Below are 19,471 nucleotides of genomic sequence, written 5' to 3' on the forward strand. Positions count from 1 at the left end.
GAACTATAATTAGGCACCTTAATAATTATTGCTGATCCATAATCATGCAAGCCGGTTTAGGGGCGTTAAATAGTGAGATAGGGTCAGAAAGGTCACACACCCCAGACCTTATTGTGGGGTGGGGGGGGGTTGCATGTCTGGAAGGTCAAATATTATGGGGGGAAGGGGGCATACTCCGCATGGCTGCCCCAGCCATCTGTGGACAGACTTCATCTTAAACATTCCAACTACAACCTGCTCAAAATCATTTGACATGGTGCCACACATGTGGTGCAAAAATAAGTAGAAAAAAAATTGTCTCCAGAAATCCAAACATAACATTTAATTTATTTTGACCAACTCAAGCAAACATGTAAGTTTGGGACAGGGGAAAAAGAACATTGAAACATGCATGTGAATTAAATATACATTTTCCATAACAAGACCGACTGGAAAAACCATGTTTTCAGCATGTTCATATAAAGCAATCCAAAGCTAGAATTATACAAGTTAAATATCCCAATAAAGTATGTTTGTCATACTAAACGTCATATAACGTCAATAAATCAAGTTTTAATGTGGATTGTTTAAGTCATGGCAGACAAAAGGTTAAAAACAACTCAAAGTCTTCAGCGATGTTCAGTGTAATTTGGTGATTAAGTTTAATCATCTGTCAAATTGCATTAGTACTTACAAAAGAATTGAAATGTTACCAGAAATTCATAATCCCTGAGATCTTGGGTACTTTTCCTCTGCTGTACTCACTCTCACTCGCTCTCTCTCTCACACACACACACACACACACACACACACACACACACACACAGTTTAGAAAAAGGGGAAAAAAAGAAAAAGTCACACACCCACACACACCACATACATCATGAAACTTGCATGTTTTGAAAAGTAGAGTCACTTCAGCCATCAGCATAAAGGAGCTGGACTGGGGCTGCGTCACATCAAATGGGCTCTTTTGATCTTCCCATTTAAAGACACAGGATTTTCCACCCCTAAACCGTACTTGGAAACTATGTGAGACAGCTAGTCTCATGCAGCCAGAATGCACTATAGTGTTACGTCCCCGTCCCGGGCGTCTCTGCACACGCCGGCTGGAGATCCCAAGCAGGACGGGCCGCGCGGTTCCGGGTCGCGGTTCCGGGTCGCGGCTCACGCCCAGCGGCTGCGTCCTCTGTCATGGCGCGGAGCCACGCCGGGCGCCGCTCAGTTCTGCATGAGATACTGGTGGAAGTAGATGCCAAACAGGCTGCTGATGACCTGACAGGCCGCCACCCACCAGGTGAGGAAAGCGAAGAGGCCGCGGTAGAAGATGGGCGTGAGGACGCCGCGCAGGGCATTCAGCGCCTCTGTCAGCCGCACCACCGTGGCCTGGATGTCCTCCTCCATGTCCTCCACATCGTCATCCTCCCCCAGGCCCGGAGCTACGGAGGGAGCGGTGGTGGGAGGGGGCACTGCAGGTGTCATACCCGGCTCTTCTGGAAGCAGCCCCCATGAGAAGTCGCCTGAAACAAGCAGCGGGGGGGGGGGGGTCAGCATTGCCACTGCTGATGTGGGTGGGGGTCCCACATGGGCTTCCAACAGGGAGACTAGGCAGCAAAAATCTACTTTCACTGCTGTTCTGTGTGAAATGCTCCTTTGCCAAGGATCAGAGTCGTGTTTCCCAGCAGGTAGATTCAAAATCGCATACTTGCATACTATATACTCAATTTTGTGAGAAGCATGCTACTCAACTATTAATGTAGTATGTACTACATGTATGCATAAGGACAGCATGCATGCACTCAGACACACTGCGTTCGCCATTTTGCTTATTATCTGACCCGGATGTGTACCAGTGATTCTCGCAAAAAAAACTGCTAAAAACTATAGAAAACATATTCAAGTCTCTTATGTAACTGGGTATTATTTTCCAGGGAATTCACTAGGGAAGAGAATCAGCACTTCCCCCCACCATCTTGATAAAAATTTCTGAGCTCTAGTGGGCTAGTGGGATAGCGTACAGAATTTTGCAGAATGTAGTAGTAGTATCATCCAGGTATCGATGTATAAGTATACATATTATACTCGTATTTATATAGACACATTATATAGCAAAGAAGTATGCAATTTGGGATGTGTCTGATTAAGACTGAGGTCTAGTGGCTTGCTAGTGCCCTAGCAAGCAGCCCTGGTGTTATACTCAAACTGAATGAGTACAGCAAACCATCCAGTCGAATAAGCAATGAAACCTTAAGTTACTTTGGATAAAGCGATCTCCAAAGTAACTAAATGTCAAGTAAAATGTAAGGTAGAGTGGATTTTCTTTCTCGAAAACGCCTTACCCAGCGACTTCAGGGCTAGGGTGGAAAAAAGCACCAGGATGATAGGGGCCAGATACTGCAGGGTGACCACTGTCAGGTAGCAGAACACTCTGGTCACCTGAAAAGAGACCATAAACATCAACAAAAGATAAACAGGCAGATCGTAGGGCAGCCCAGACGCGAAGGACCCCACCTTCCTCTGGATGTCGATGGCGGCGATGCGACCCGCCTCCCTCTTCATGCGGTCCACCCACTTCTGAGACAGGTTGAGGTAGGCCTGCAGGTGGTAGCGGGTAAGGGCCAGACGCAGCAGACACAGGGCCACCACCGTCCACAGGCGCACCGAGCTGAAGGAGGAGCTGGAGATCCTGAGCAGCAAACAGACAGGAGGTATGACGACCATTATTATTATTATTTATCATCATCGTCAACATTATTCATACATGAAATGCAGCTCAAACTGCTTCACATGTGGTATTAAAATAAGAATCAAAGACGCTGTATAAAATAAACTGTCCATGCATAAGCAAAATACAGGACAGACAGGCAGAGACAGACAGGCAGGCAGAGACAGACAGACAGGTAGAGACAGACAGGTAGAGACAGACAGGTAGAGACAGACAGAGTGAATGGCTCACATCACCCTGCCTTACAAAGACCGGGGCGTGCTCCATAAGATTTCTCAGAAGTCATGGTTGCCCAGTAGGAACGCTCCTTACTTAAAGTTTTATGGGACAATCATTAGCCCAGCTAACTTGGAAATCCTGCCTTATGGAGCACCCAAAGGAATGGTAACGTGCTCAGGTAGATTAAACAGAGCTGGCACTATGACCCAGCAGGACCGAGGCTGAAGGCCATCGCTGTGCTGCGTCTCTGGCTGTATTCAGCTATGCTCAAGGCAGGCAGGCAGGCGGGCAGGCGGGCTCACAGGGTGACGGTGGTCTTCCCCATCGGGGCGTTCCCCAGGAAGTCCCGAGCGATGGGCTTCACCCACAGCAGCACTATGATCACTGGGGATAAGAAGCTGGCATGCAGAAGGATCCTGGGAGAAAGGACACAGGACAAAGCCAGTCAGCACCGGTGACAGAAGACTTTCCGAGAACTCCAGGGCAAACGTTAGCTGTGCCTCAAGTGTATTTCCGATGTGCTCTTCTAAGACATTTTAGTGGGATCATAGTCAAAAGTATCTCAGCTCTCATAGTCAAAGGAGTGGACTTACTGTATGAAGGGCCGGTCAGTGTTCATCTGAACCGCGTCGAGGTGAGTCTGAGCCAATCGGAGTCCAGGGAATGCCAGCAAGGCACCAATAAAAGCGCACAGCGCTGCCAGAAGGAGCTTCACCGTGAGCTTAGTCACAGGAACCCTGTGAATGGAGACTATTAACATTCCCACAAAGCATCGCCGCTGTCTTTAGGACACATGCTACAGGACTTGATCTCAGTCAGCATCAGAAATACAGCTCTGGGAAAAACTAAGAGAACCCAGCACTTCACTTATTTCTCCATTTATGGATGGGCGTCTTTGAATAATACACATTTTATTGCAAACTCCAGCCTGGTTCTTCCCTGGTTCTCATTAATGAAGGGCTTCTCCTTCTCCTCAGTCCTGCTTCCAGGAGCCTGATACACACTGTCCTAGCAGAGCACATCACGCCTGCTCTTAGTGCTTCCCGCTCCTTTTGAAGGTCACTTGATATCACCCTCCGATTCATGAACTATTAGATAAACTGACTCATCTCTGGCATTAGAAAGTCGCTTCCACCGTTTACCTGACTGGTTTCTGGTCATTCCCAGTGTCTCCTGTTTCAAACTGTTGTTAAGAACTGCCGTCTTAGAAATTTTGAACCTGGAAGCAACGTGCTGCTCAGTGTAGCCTTCTGCCATCAGAACCAGAATTAAACCAGGATTAAAAAATGCATTTTTTTTTTTTAATGTAGAGCGGTCACTTGTTTTTATCCAGAGCTGTACACGAATGGGATAAATTGGTGCTGCACAGTGGATGCGCTGGGCAGGAGATACTCACGACCACTCGTAGCCTTGCTGCTTGGCGAAAACCTCGAGGTTCTCGAAGAGATTCGCAAAGCCTGCCCAAAGATAACGAAGAGGGAAAAGAGGAGTCAGAAAATGAACGCCATATTCTCCAAGCATCAGTTTAAGATGGTGACCAGGACATGAGCATGGGGGCCGAGATTGCAGCTCATCTACACGGACTTCCTGCCATGTAGATGGAAGTGGTAGAGAGCAGAGAGACTGGGAGACACACCAGCCTCCAGTCCAAACTCCAGGTAGTCCTCGCGCACCACCAGCACCAGCATGGCCACCAGCAGGGACAGGAAGCCGAAGGCCAAGCAGACCGAGCGTTCGCCCCCCTCCTCCGAGCGGAAGTAATGGCTCATCAGTGTGTGCAGGGTCTTCCTGGGTCAGAGGTCAAGGGTCACAGCATACAGTGCGAGGGACAGCATGAAGACTCTGAACCCACTACCCCTCCCATACCACACCCCCACAGTGGGCGACCAAACAGCACCTTTCATTTACTTACCTACAACTTCAATGTCCCTAGATACACATAATATAAATTACATTTCAGCCATTCCACAAACAAGGACAATAAATGAACCCAGACATGCATCTTCTGTAACAGTGTCCTATTCAGGGTTGTGGGGGGTCTGGAGCATATCCTGGAGGCTATGGGTGCAAGGCAGGGAATAACCCAGGACTGGGCACCAACCCATCACATGCCACACTCACACACCAGTCATTTCACACGTATGCGCAATTTGTTAAATCCAATTAACCTCAGCATGCTTTTGGACTGTGGGGGGAAACCGGAGAACCCAGAGGAAACCCCACAATGACACGGGGAGAACATGCAGACTCCACACACACTGAACCCGTCACAGACATGGGAGGCGGCAACTCTAATGGCCGCACCACAGTGCTGCTCAATGAATGAGCCTCATTCAACTACAGAAGCCCAATGGATAAAACACGCATGTCTATTCCAAACGAACGACACAAAAGCCCTTCGGCTTGAAGGATACAAGCAGAAGAGTATAGTCAGCACACACCAAATGGCTCCGATGTTCACCTCCTTACTGGCATCAGCAACACAGTAATACGCCTCGGTGAAGAGAAACACTGCCAGTGTGTAGACGGCGAAGTCGAGCAGCCACTGGTACTCCAGGAAAAAGCGCAGAACTGGGGACGCAGTGAGAGGAAGATTTCAGATAACCTAGGATCTCTATAGCAAACACATTCCATTTATTTAGGAGACGCATTTTCCTTAATGCGACGTGCATTTCTGAGAAAGCAGACAACCGCCGGAGTAACTGTGGGTCAAGAACCTTGTTTAGGGGCCTGATGGTGGAATCACTCCACTGACTGTGGGACCCGAACCCACGACCATCCCATCAGAGGCAGTGTCCCAACCCGATGAAACACACACCGCCCCCAGTATAATAGTATTTCTACAACTCATCCATCCATCCATCCACACGCACTTGTCATATGCAAGGTTGCAGGGGTCCAGAGTTACATCCCAGCAGCTACATGCACGTGGTGGGGAACAACCCAGCACGAGGCTTTTACAAATGACTATCGGCAAGAATATAAGACGGGTTCTGTTTTCTCACAACGTGTCTGGAAAAAGTGGGGTCGTCTTATACTGGGGTTCTATACAAAAAAGGTAATATATGGCGCCTAATATGATATTTTATCACCACAAGTGCTTCGACTTGCCATAATATACATTTGCCGTTAGATTTCCTCCATGAGCATGAGGGTCAGACAGCGCGAGTGTCACACCAGATGCGTGTGAGCTGGCATCCCTGCCAACGCGTGTGCTTAGCGTGTAACACTGTGTCGTGTAAATTGTCGGTTCCCTGTCTGTGCTGCTGCTAGTGTTAAACCAATGGTGACTTAATAAAGACAGTAACGTTCATTTTCAAAGAGCTGTTCTGAACATTCCGCGGAATCAAGGGTTGTGGAGTTTGTAATATTCATTACTTAAACCACCCCCAAATAATATTAATAATAATAATAATAATTGATACTATATTGATCCCTATTGGGAATTTCTCTTTACTCCTCCCCCAACTTGCAAAGTGAGAGCAGTCCGGCCATGATGGTCAGCCAGCCATAGCAACACCCAGGGAGCTGGGGGTTAAGGGTCTTGCTGCAGGACCTATTGATATATTGAGGTCAGGCTTGAACCGGCGACCTTCCGATCACAGGCACAGAGGCTTAGCCCACTGAGCCACATGTTACCCAAATACATTTTTTTATTGAAATGTTTGCTGTTTAATACACTTATTATAACCTGATTGCTTTCTAAGCTGTGGTTGCTGGTTAACTTATAGTTACTGTCAAATAATATAATATTTCTTTAGAAATAGATATGATCTGTATTCCAAAAACTTTTTTTCTAATAATAGCTGAAAAAATTGTGTGTGGGGGGGGGTCATCTTATGTTGGGGCCAATACAATAGTTTTAATAAAACCTTTATGATTTAGCACCTCACTGAAAAATTGACAGTCAGTTCCCCTGCCGAGATTTAAACCTGGAACCCGTCCAGAGACCAGTGCAGGGTGCAGGTGCTGGCTGGTTGGCTGTGCTGGTTACGCGTACCGAGGGCATCCAGGACATTGACCGGGGCCGTTTCCAGCTGCAGGTTGATGTCTTTGGGCACCGTCAGTGGTTTGCTCTCGCCGGCCCCATTCTGCCTTCTGCGAAAACAGCACATAAAACGTACAGCCAACATCCACGGGCAGCAGAGCCAATAGCGGCTGGGCAGGGCCCCCACCCCCAGTCATACCTGTCTCTCCTATTGGTCTTTGGCATCTGTTTCCCAGCTAAAGCGCAAAGCTCTCCCTCCGAAGGGTGTTTAAATCTGAACAGACTGAAAGGAGAACAGCAGGGCTGACATACACAGCCATATACACTCTAAGTAGGTGCAAGTACACCAGTGTCAGCATGGCATCTATCTGGGAGATTTCCTGGGCTCCCACTCATGCACTCCATAACAGCAGCCCGCAATATACCTGCCATTGCACAGGAGCCAGCGAGCAAAGGAGCAGTGCGGAGCCATTCTCTGCATCATGCTAGCGGCCAGGAGGCTGACCACCAGCTGGATTCCCATCAGGGCCTGTCAAAGAAAGACAGCTCACATTCCAAAGACAACCCCCCCACAGGCCAGCGTGGTCGGCGTGGTCACAGTGAACACAGGCCACATGCAGTCCATGTAGCGGCTTCCAACTACTGCAAGACTGTATATTTTCATTTATATGCGCTTAATGCAACTTTAAACTAATCTACGTTTTGAATGAAAAGGCCCGAATCCCGTCTCATTCATGCCCTGTAAGTGTATTACCTTTAACCACCAAACTAATACATTCGTACTTCAAAAATAAGTCACAAATCAGTACGCTGCGTGAACTTTATCATATTATAAACTAACGCAACATCTAGATCAAACTGGCCTTAAGTTTGCACATTCATAGAAATACGACTGCGCGAAAACTTTACTAGCGGTTAGCCAGCTACCTTCATAGACAATTGCATATTTTCACATACCCAAACTCCCGACAGATAAAATGAAAATGTAGCAAAACTCACCATTTTCTTGCAGTGTTTTAATTGTGTAAAAAGAAACACGGTCAATTTTCAGTCAGTATAACATTCGGTTCTGCGCTCTAATGCTTCTTAACAGCTGTACCTGTCAAATTCGAAGGGCACGTTTCAATATGAAATCTTTAGACCAACCTATATTTTTCGTTGATTGGCTGATTTTTCGGTACTCTGCGTTGTGATTCGACAATCTCGTTAACATCCGATGGCATGAAAGGTTGCAGTTTGCAGAACCAATCGTATTTCAGCGTTAGCAACAGTTTGAGGATTGTGGGTAATGTAGTCTTATAACAAATACAGTCCGTACGTAGAAAATAAGTACAATAATGGAAAACTGATTTTGTATGATAGTCCACTGTAAACCACTGACATGATAATTATGCTATTTGTGAATGTATATTGTTTATATTCCATCCGTCTAACAAAACCACTTTCGTTTGGAAGTCATTTACCGTTACTATTTTAACTTCTTTGCACCTGTCAGTGCGGTAATCTGAGCTCAACTCCTGATATCCCCCAGTCACTTCACAGACACGCGGTAATTATTATAGCAAACATATTCTCAGCAGAATCTGGCCTAGGGCGCCAGAACACCCAGGGCCTGCCTTGCGCATTATCATATACTACGGAATATGCCCATTTATGAAAAGCAAGTTTTTGTGTGGGAAAGAAAACTGAGGTACCCAGAGAAACCCTATGTGAAAGAAAGAACACGAAAACCACACGCGCACACACACACACGCGTGTGTGCGCACATGGACAGCTTAGTTGCTGCAAGACCACAGTCCTACACTTTAATTCACCATGAAACCCAAATTAATTCATTGGGAAATGTAATTATAAGAATTTATAAGCAAGTACAATGTTTAGTAAATTCAATTCAGTTCTAATGTTTAGTGTGGTTAAGAAGCTTGATGATTAATGGTTCAATATATGATTAGAAAGATTGCATTGTCCATACATCCATCCATCCATCCATCATTGAACCACTTATGGTGGGCTGGGTTATGGGGAGGCGGGGGGTTCTAGTGACTGTGTCAGGCAGCATAGGGCACAAAGTATACCACAGGGTGTCCACTCACACACAGTCATACACTGTGAGTGAACCAGAGGCAAAACTGCACCTAACTGTGTTTTTATGGACTGGAAGCATAAGGGAGGAAGCTGCTCGACAAGCATGGATAGATGGATGGATGCACGGATGTCAGTGTAATATAAGAATGACCAAGGTGGGCTGAACATAATGAGGAGACACATGTAATTGTGAGAATAATCAATTGGGATTTCAGTGGAGAGCTGGCCAGTGATTCATTCAATGTTTGTTTAATCATTTTTGAAAAGGTCAGTGTTATGCAATTTAACGTGATGCATTGTAACCTATATTTTTTGCAGAAAACATGGTATTGGCTAATGTGTTAATCTTATACAGGGCTGTGTTCAGCCCAGAGCCCTTACCAGTTTACGCCCCCATTCCTGTGATCAGAAGACTAGGAGGCCCTTAACTCCCCCCAAAATGCTCCAATGGTGCCAGATAAACAGCTGACATTGCACTCTCAACTGCACATATGCGTGTGTCTCATAGGAGAGAAGGCAGGGTAGGTGCAAAGAAGCATCCCAATGTACCTGCACTTGTACTTGTACAACTGGAAAATAAAGTATCATTTAATTTTCTCTGTTACATTTATTTACATTTACATTCACATTTATTTAGTTTTATCTGTCATCTGCTCCAGGTATCTCAATAACCCTGGTCAGCATAAGTGTCTGGATAATGGATAAATGGATGGATGGATGGATGGATGGTTGGTTGATTGGATGGATGGATGGTTGGAGTATTAAATTACTGTTAAGTAAATTACAATTAAAGAATCTGACATAGCGAATTAGCATGAATTAAGTATTAATCAAAGAATAGGCTGCCCCCTTTCTTTGTATTCCAGCTTTCACGTCAGATGGAGACTGGCCAGGCAAATCTCTGTAGCGTGCACATGCAGCAGAAGCTGGGTCTCCATTGCAGGGGCGTCTGTTGTACTCTGCAGTGTCCCTCCACGTTCCCAGGCTCCTCTGCCAGGATGCACAAAGCAGTGGATGACCAGGGCTGGAATAGGGGCTCAATGACTGACAGACAGATTGGCTTGTCATTGTTCCAGACATGTGTGAAACTGAAGCCTTATTTTAATACATGCAAAATGCCCTGCCCCCTCTGTGATCCTCCCAGACAGACCCCTCCCACCTCTGTCCTGATTGCATATGCATGGCCTGAGAATGCTTGTGGCAGCCAGCCTGTCTAGGCACGTGCAGTGGCCTCTCTGTTCACGTTTGAGATTTCAGAAGGAGCTGTGTCTCACAGGGGCATCCTGGGACTGTCCTGGCGCTGACTGACACAGAAAGCAGGACAGAAATGAAAGACCTGACCCTCAACCTTTATCATTCCCTATAACACTAAATGCTGAATCGTTCTTACTTGTGGTCTATTCCAGTGAAAAAATTGTTTGAGACAGGATGTTCCCATCTCGCATTCACTCCAAATGACCATTAGTTACGCGATGCTTATAACCCTAGTAAGCAAAAGCTTTTTTAAGCGGTGCGCTGTGTTTCTGACGTTCTACCAAAAAATCCGAGTGGAAATCCAAGCATGCGCACATACCTAATTGGCGATGGTTCGGGTTTTTTTTTACGTTATATGACGGAAGACAAACTGCCTCCAATCACTGAAAGGAAATAGTTCGTGCAAGAAAAACGCGCGCCAATACGTGACACCTTATTACTGAATTAAATACACGAGATTCATTTGTATTACAGGCTCTGGTAACAGAAACTGGTATGTTTTTCCAGAGATCAAGTTATATATTATATTATATATTTGCTCTTTTGATATAAATGCATCAGAGGACGAACGGTGTTGGCTAAGGTGTTATACTGGGCTGTGTTCAGCCCGAAGCCCCTACCGGTTTACGCATCCACGCCTGTGATCCGAAGGCTACCAGGCCCTCAACAAAGTGCTCCAATGGCGCTAGATAAAGAGGTGACATTGCGCTCGCACCCCAAGCTCTCAGCTGTACATATGTGTGTCTCAAAGGAGGGAAGGCGTGGTAGGGTAGGTGCAAAGAAGCATCCCAATGTACCTGTACATCAGGGGGACGAATGCACGACAGCAAGAACATTTTGCTAGTTCTGGTGCCCCGATTTTTATATGTGTGAATATCCGGCCCCACAGCAAAGAGTTTTTACAATAATTCTACATAGAATCTCAATATGTATTTTCTTCATAGTATTGTTCACGCTGTCACGAAAGATTCGTTTTAGTCATGTCTATAAAACATCATACTTGGGTGACGTAATGAACTATAGTGTCAGGTTTCATTTGTATCTGTTCTTTTAATGTTTTGTTTTATCTAACGTATTATGTTGGGTTTTTCCCCCTAATCACAATATGACTGTTAGTGTAAAATTTATCATAACAAACGCGTTTACTTGTCTGCGAAGGGGGAGATCTTTATTCATCACGGTTGCCTGGGACCTGTATCTCTGCAGTAGGGCTGACTTGCTGTTTAATATTCAGTAGGCGACCAACATTCTTGAACGATGATTGTAGCCACTGCAACACTGTGCTCGTTGTTCAGCTTTCATGTCTTTAGGTTTAGCGTCGCATACAGCTTATATATGGTTATTTACAGTATTCCGTTAATGTATAGCTTAATTAGTCTTTAACATTGCCAGAAAATGGCATATGTCTCTTCTTCATTTTGATGTGTTTCAGTGTATCCAGTGAATTGCATTTAATACCATGTATCAATATCATTATGTATATTAATATTCTTACAATGTAACCCCGGATTACAGTGAAATCTGCTCAAAATTATTTATAAACATTTTAAAGCACTATTATTTAATGTTTCACTTGATAATTTAGCAAAATTATCTCATCTTTATTTGAGATTTTAAATTAGTTTGTTCACGTATGTCGAAGTGCATGCGTTTGTTTTCACAGTATTAATAACAAGTCCATTGAATTTCTTTTTTTCAATTTTGCCTTTACATGTTAATTACCATCGAGTGAAGGCGAGATTTCGATTTATTTTACATAAATTTGTTTTGGACAAGTAATAAACTTGACATTCCTTTGCGATTTGCATGTTCAGGCTGCGTCAGTTGTTGGGTGAAGATTGTTCCCTTAGCAAGTCCCGCTTTTGGAGCGGTCTGGAAGAAGATGCGTCCTGAATTGTAATTGGCGACAAGTTACTATACGGGACCACGGCGCTTGAGCTTGAACTTGACCGTCGGGACAGCATGGGAACGGAGCGCGCGAATTTGCCCTCTTCTTTTATGCGGGAGAAGTTGTTACGGCTGATGTCAACCCTGATTATCATAAGATTCAGTCCGCTTCTAATTAAAGGACAGCGCTGTTGGGAACTATTGAGCCAGACGTAGACAGATCTAACCGTACCGAAGCTCTCTCCGAGAGGACTTAAAAATGCGACCAGTTACTTTCCGTCGGTAAGTTATAAAATAAGTTATTTTGGGGCTAGAATTTAAATGGTGAGTGAGTGATTTAGATGTTTGTGGAAAGACGTCAATCGATAAGCATAAGGTGAACGGTTTCGGTGACACTTTACCATCTTATGAAAATGTTAGGTTTGGTTTGGCAAATAAAGCTTCGCGTTTTGCATTATTTGGGGCTTTACATTTTCATGAGGAAATACATTATCGAGTGGACTTTTAAAGGCGAAAAATTAGCTGAATTCCACACTTGCACTTTTGTGACGTACATGGGTCTTTTAAACTCCATATGATTGCGGTCAATTTTAAAATATTTTCTGCACGTGAAGCTGAACCTACAGCGCTGATACATCAGTATCTTGTCGCCATTTAGCAGTAAACAGTTGATTTTTTTCATGTATTCATTGTTTTTAAAGAGAAAATAATAAATGCACGCATCTTGGGAAAAGAACTAGGCCGACACTGAAACAAGGCTGATGTAAAAATAATATTTTTGAGTTTTATCCGCTCAAAATATTTTTTTAACAGTCTTTATTAACGAGATTTTTAATAAAGCTATTTTTAATAAATCAATTTCAAACTAAATATTTCATTTGCATAGAACTAACATTGAATAAAGTTCATTGAGCTTTTGTTTTGCAATGTTGGATTGATAGCATAGCTTACATATGGATTAAAACAAGATTCATGGAATATTAGCCTTTTTCGCTTGTCCAGTTTAATTTTATTTTGGTGATTTGGTGAAGAAGTCCTGTTGTCCCGCCTATTTTTCTCTCACCTGTTACATATATAAACCTGAAATGGTCCTTCCCCTGACCTAGTAGGCTGGACTTGGATGTAGTTTATAGGTACTGCCATGGTCCATTTCATGCTCCTGACTTATGATGGTATTGCTTTTCTTTCTTTCTTTCTTTCTTTCTTTCTTTCTTTCTTTCTTTCTTTCTTTCTTTCTTTCTTTCTTTCTTTCTTTCTTTCTTTCTTTCATTCCAAACCCACCCACTCACCTAACATTCCATCCATCCATCCATCCATCCATCTATCTATCTATCTATCTATCTATCTATCTATCTATCTATCTATCTATCTATCTATCTATCTATCTATCTATCTATCTATCTACCAGTCAGTTTTAATCAATAATATTGTGCAGTAATCTTTGATTAGGGCCAAAATTAGCCTCTACATTGAAACTACCCCGGGTCTATAGCACTGGCTGCTGAAGAATGAGAACAGAAGGTTTTAGTGTCAAATCCCAGCATATGGGGGTTTGTAGTGCAGTAGTTGATCTTTATTTTCTCTCTTAGCTGTCTCAGACCCTCAATAGAAGCTTGATTTCCGCAGGAAGCTGCTCTTTGCATACGCATCCATTCCAATCACACCTGAACTCCAAATATAACTCAGGTCCCCATCTCCACGATATTTGTCCCACGGTCCTATAGATCTTTTAGCCCCCACCTCCCCACTCATCATCCCCTATCCCTCAACCCATAATGTAAGCTCTTTATTGTGTCCACTGTAAAAGCCATCTATCCCTGGATGTGTGGCTCATGTGCTGTCATATAACAAAAATGCTGTTGAAAGTGACATTAATTGGAAATAATCCCTATATAACAGATATAACCTGAAGCCTATTTTAATGCCAAATTTACTGTTTTTATTTACTGCGATTGTTTATTGTCATTATCATTATTTTCATATATTAATATATTTTGCAAGTTATTTTATAAGTTTTAAATCATTTTAAATGTCATTTGAATCTTGAACCTTTATACATTTTTCGTTTCATTGATATGACTGCTCAGCGTTTGCTCTACTTTGCTCAATAGCAAATATACCGTCATACTTTTTTTAAGAGAGCATATGGGAAGGTAAAATAAACAGGCATTTTTCCAGAAATATTCAATATTTTACCACAGCAGAATCCAAAATGTCATTAAACTTGCTAAATCTTCATTTGAAATTCCAGAGTACCACTTCCAATTGAATTTCACTGAGAAACGTTGTCTAAACGTCTTCTACCCTAACTAAATTCTTATTGTTGTTCTTTTTCTTAATGTTTTCCTTATTAATTTTTATTTAATTGATTCTTATCGTTACTGTCACAGGATCATGTAGTATTTAAACAAACCATCGGGGCAGTAGTAACACGTGGAACAGGTGCGCGCTTTTCATCCTTTTCTTATTGGTGTAACTTGGTGACGCTTTTATTTACAATGAATGGAACGCAATCATTATAGTCAGATAATGAGGAATAACTAAGGACATTTTTAAACTATCAGTTAAATGTCCACTATATTTTAGAGGATATTTGTATGTATGTGAATTTACACGTCTACTCACTAGAAATGAATATAAATTATTAGAATGAGAATTACTCAGAAATGAAAGACTTAACACCTTCATCTTTATAAAACGACCACGTTTACGGTTCGAAGTTTTCATCGAATGAGACATTATTAACCCAATGTGTTTTATAATACGATTCACGTAAACGATTTGTTGAAATTCTAACTTTCCGACAGCCAGTTCAAATAATTATTGGATAACGTGTTATTTGTGGAAGTGTTGTGGTAGACTTTTACATTACATCTGTCAAATCTCACAAATTATAAGCATTACGTTGTATAGTAAACACTTGTAGTTAACATTTACTTATTCTGATAGCTTTTAAGTTAAAGTAGGCCTATATTAAAATGTAAGCAAAAAAAATAAATGCTTCAATCTGCAATGACAATTTTGCGCACAGAACACTAATATTATATATTGATGACGTAAACTTAAATAAGTTTTTCATTTAGAATCACAATTTTAAAAAGACTATTTGTACGTTACCTTTGTATTGAATTGCGGCTATATCTCTTTTACCTTGAAAACCGTATGCATTTTCCTTTAAGACTAACACGACGGGGTAAGAATTCTTTTAGTCTGAACATGACGTACCGGTACCGATATTGCATCTTTGACCCTATATAAAATCGAGAGTTGAGTTTGGTTCACGGCATGTTCGTAGATTTTCAAACTTTGCCCTGAAGCGTGAAACTCTTGGTAACGAAGTAACTTTGCGAAATTTGACACAATTGAATTTATTTTTGTTTTGAACTAAAGCTATCGTTTTATTTTCTGTAGAAACAATACCAAAATATTACAAAATATGTACAATATGTAATCAGTGAATAATAATATTACAATTTATATAACTAATTCAGGATATGATTTACACTAAGCGCTTTTTTTTTACTTCAAATAGGATTTACTTTTCTATTACTGATCAACTGTTTGTTAATCATTGTACACATTAATCACATTAAACGCAAGTATCGACAGTTCGACTATTTAGAGAATGTTGTTGCTACTGAGTATTTCTAATATTTATTGTCATTCTTACTTTTAGTAATTTAGTTGTGACAGTGACGTAGGGGGGATAAGGTAACAAAGTGTTTTGAACGTCTGTGCAATAACGATCAGAGTCTGTAATTCCAGTATTCATTTCCAGATGTAGTAATGTCTTGTTTACGATGTAATCATGTGGACGTATTACGTATTACGCTGATTGTCATTAATGGTTACTACCCGAGGGAACTCATAAGGTATGAAAACACTGAATGTCTCTTCCAGATGTGCAGAAGAACGAAGACAATAACTTACCTTAAGTGAAACTTTCTGCCTATAAGTGTCGCTGTTACCGCACATTGCTGCAATGTTTCGCTGCATAAGAATGTCGTCATTAGCATCGCGCCCCTTCATTCCCATGTATTCACTGTTGTTTCTTGACGCATTCAACAAATACAGTAAATATTGCAGTTTCACGTAATAAGAAAAACATTCAATTAACGCCGCCTTTTTGTTTCTCCATTTTGTTTTCGATAACGGCTTTCTAAACAATATGTCAAAAGGGCTAGATATGTATTACTTTTGATGTTTGCTGCAGTAAAATACGTGAATAATAAGCTTGCAATCATCAGAATTACATGTAGTTTAGTACAAAAATATTTAATAATTGCTGGAGTATTTGTATATGCGATATCAATTGTGTATCATAATAACAAAATCCCCTCATATAAACGACCTGTAAGATACATTCTTCAGCCATAATATGGACATAAGTTTTATTTGATTATTATTGCAGAATTAAGTGTGAAATATAGTAAATAATACAACTGAGCTATACTATGCTACGGAAACGACCCCAGCGAACGTACCATGGTTTTAAATCAACATTTAAGTGATAATATTTATATTGCTGCATTAGTAACACTGCACTTTGACCCCAAACACAGGTCATAGTCACTTTGTGATTAGTTGTGTGTATTAATTGCTAGTTTCTCCAGTGCGTTAGGGGAAAATTTTTAAATAAATGTTGTTTCTTTAATTAATTTATAACGGTTGCAAATAACTGTATCAATGGGCCAAGCGATGAATCATCTTTAATTCTTATTCATTGTACAATTGCGATGCATTTTTTCAATAATATTTTAAATTGTAATCACAAAGATTTATCAATATTTCTAAATAGGAGTTTCGCTCTAGCTTGCTCGCAGCAGTTCAACAGGACCCAGTTCCGCCAATAGTGAGAAAATGAACTTTTTAACTCATTATTAAACAGAAGGCAGCAATGTCCCAAATAATCAATTTAAAATATATAGGTTTGGGGTCATACGCGCGTTGCGTTTTCGATATTATATAACCATATTTCTATAAAAGCTGAAGAAATCCTTCAATGCTTAAGAAATTGGTGGTTTGTATTTTTAAAGGTTTTAAAGGCTTCAGGTGTTACAATGTATATGGCCATTGTATTCAGATATTCACACGCCCCTTATTGCTTGGTTACATTCATGTTAGGTTTCATTGTTGCAGTGACATCAACGCTAAAAGATCATTTACAGTACAACAGGATAGTTCACTTTTTTATTTAAATGCATTATATTCATACTCAAAGAATACATTCTTATTAATTATGCTTGAAGTTTTTATAACTAACACAAATGGTCAGCAAACTGGTTTAGGTCTTGCAGACATGCAAATTTATATACGCACAAATGTGTTTGTACTTTTGATGTTCGAATTACTATTACATGCACCGTGAACAATTCCATCGTAAATTGCAAAATGTATCTCATCCCATCCCCCCGAGTCTGATGTTTTAAAAGATGTCTAACAACAAATAATATTTAGCTAATTTAAAAAGACACAGGAAAAATAGTTCAGTAATAAACTGTAAAAATCCCTGATTTCTTCCGGAAGAGAGAATGTTGTGTATTTATGTCTTGAGTTGCCATAACGATTGTTTAATTTGTAATGGCTATGAAAGCTTAAGAACAGCAAAATACCTCAAATATGCATAGAAATGTAGTTAGTTTATTCAAAACCCTTGCCAGTAAAATGAAAATTAGTACATTTTAACAAATACGCACAATAGTTGTCCCGACACTTGCTGCGGAAACCATGCTTTGTGTAATGCTTTTAAACACTGAAATGTACCTTAATCTCTTTTAGCGAATGTGGGGCTTTCAGTGTGGGACTAAAAGATGAATCAGGTTGACCTATCCTCTCCCGTGACGTCATGACGCATACACTCACGCAGTAAAATTTAGATCGCTCGGCTTCTTGCTATTCTTTACGTCAGTAAATAAAGGCTTATTTTAAATGCAGCGAATTTTTTAGCGTCCCGATAGAGACTTCTGCAGGTTTTGACAGCACACGATCCCAGTGTGTTCCATATCGTACTATAAATATCGTACATATAAATAACCGAGGGGGTAAATCCCACGGAAAGCGACGTGACCCACAACCTAGTTTCAGCACCAGTTTTGCATTTGCACTCCGGAGTACGAGCGTCATAGTCGTGTTCGTGCATAGTGTGTTCGCCCTCGGACTCTCCTTTATTTTTCAAGTGGGGCGCAGAGGGGGTGCACAACAGTTCAGCCCTCCATCTCTGGTTTTCTGTCACTGACGTTTTGCCTTTTTTCCTGCAGTGTGTCTGGGATTTGCAGTACGCGGATAACAGGCGCGTTCGGCTTTAGTGTTTTTGGCGTCTGCTGTGATTCCACAGAGAATACAACTAGCTCAGGTTACTTCAGACTGCAAGAATGTATACAGTAGCTTATACTGGCGCTTTTAAAATATGTGTTATAATATGTTATATACGGGGCTCGAATAATTCCAAGCCTCTGGGGAGAGCCTTTCTTAGCTGGCTGCAGTGACGGGAAAAGTTAAGACTTAGGTATATTAAATGTATCTTTAAGGGAACTTTAAAAAAAAAATACGAATTTGTAAATGGAAAACAAAAATGAAGCTTGAGTCTAATGCGCATTGTGTAGAACGTGAAAGACAATGCATGCACTGGAACTGGTGGCAGAAAACCATACGCCATATGTCGAGGCGTCTACTGCGCTTAACTGATGAATGCCTTCGTATTTTCCTGGTCGTATATCCCCTCTGCACACGTTTTTCATCCTTGTAGAATTTAATAGGTCTCTTGCTCTCTGTCGCCCCCACACACGAAGTCTCTCTTTCGCTTCTCTTTCTCTCGGCATCGACCGAGCTTGCGCCTCGTCTGCTAAAGATTGAAGAAAAAAAATATAAGACGCAAGACGGAATTTTAAAGAAAGGAAAATGTTCACGCAGATGTGGAACAATAGGCATCAATTCACAATGGATAAGGAATCAGAGATGTGTACTGTTTGGGTTTCATTGCACGTTTCGCGGTAGCCGAGCAAGCGAAGGGGACGCAAAACGGACTTCAAGAGACTGTGCGAATTTTTCGTGCTAGATTGGATGCTAACAGAATTTGGAGAAGCATCATGTCTCTGAACTTAATCTGTCAAACACGTTAAACAGATAAAACTTACGTTTTCATGAAAGGGATTATGATTAAAAAAAAACCAAAGCAGATTACGAAAAGCCGATTCGATTTTATTTTGTACTTGCCTTCCACCCCAGGATTTACCTAAATGTAAGATTCAGTCAGATATATCACACGCAGTCGTGTCGTTTGGAAGCATTACGGAATGTAAGTACTTAAGCGTAATGGTCATTATTAGGAGAATTTC

General features: G+C 41.6%; 1 protein-coding gene across 2 annotated transcripts; it reads right to left on the bottom strand.

Annotated features, from left to right (window-relative positions):
• Positions 1–307: 307 nt before the first annotated feature.
• On the bottom strand, positions 308–8,049 carry tmem161a (transmembrane protein 161A). Of its 2 annotated transcripts, XM_048989751.1 has the most exons (12): positions 7,911–8,049; positions 7,337–7,440; positions 7,111–7,194; positions 6,924–7,021; positions 5,338–5,494; positions 4,560–4,711; positions 4,320–4,380; positions 3,517–3,660; positions 3,226–3,339; positions 2,491–2,665; positions 2,319–2,415; positions 308–1,499 (listed from the first exon to the last, which is right to left on the bottom strand). In XM_048989751.1, exons 1-12 carry the CDS (start codon positions 7,911–7,913, stop codon positions 1,201–1,203), a joined length of 1,488 nt encoding a protein of 495 aa, XP_048845708.1. In that variant the 5' UTR covers positions 7,914–8,049; the 3' UTR covers positions 308–1,200. The 2 variants fall into 2 exon arrangements, with proteins under 2 accessions (XP_048845708.1, XP_048845709.1); XM_048989752.1 differs by lacking the exon at positions 7,337–7,440 and having other exon boundaries at positions 7,911–8,030.
• Between the last annotated feature and the right edge of the window lie 11,422 nt (positions 8,050–19,471).

Source organism: Brienomyrus brachyistius, chromosome 21 (assembly GCF_023856365.1).
Source record: "Brienomyrus brachyistius isolate T26 chromosome 21, BBRACH_0.4, whole genome shotgun sequence".
Taxonomy (NCBI): Eukaryota; Metazoa; Chordata; class Actinopteri; order Osteoglossiformes; family Mormyridae; genus Brienomyrus; species Brienomyrus brachyistius.

Excerpts from the sequence above, each read along its gene's own strand:
- tmem161a (XM_048989751.1), bottom strand. Across the intron at positions 4,381-4,559 it reads GGAGTTTGGACTGGAGGCTG|GCTTTGCGAATCTCTTCGAG; the intron begins GTGTGTCTCCCA and ends ATCTTTGGGCAG. Across the intron at positions 2,416-2,490 it reads CCATCGACATCCAGAGGAAG|GTGACCAGAGTGTTCTGCTA; the intron begins GTGGGGTCCTTC and ends GTCTCTTTTCAG.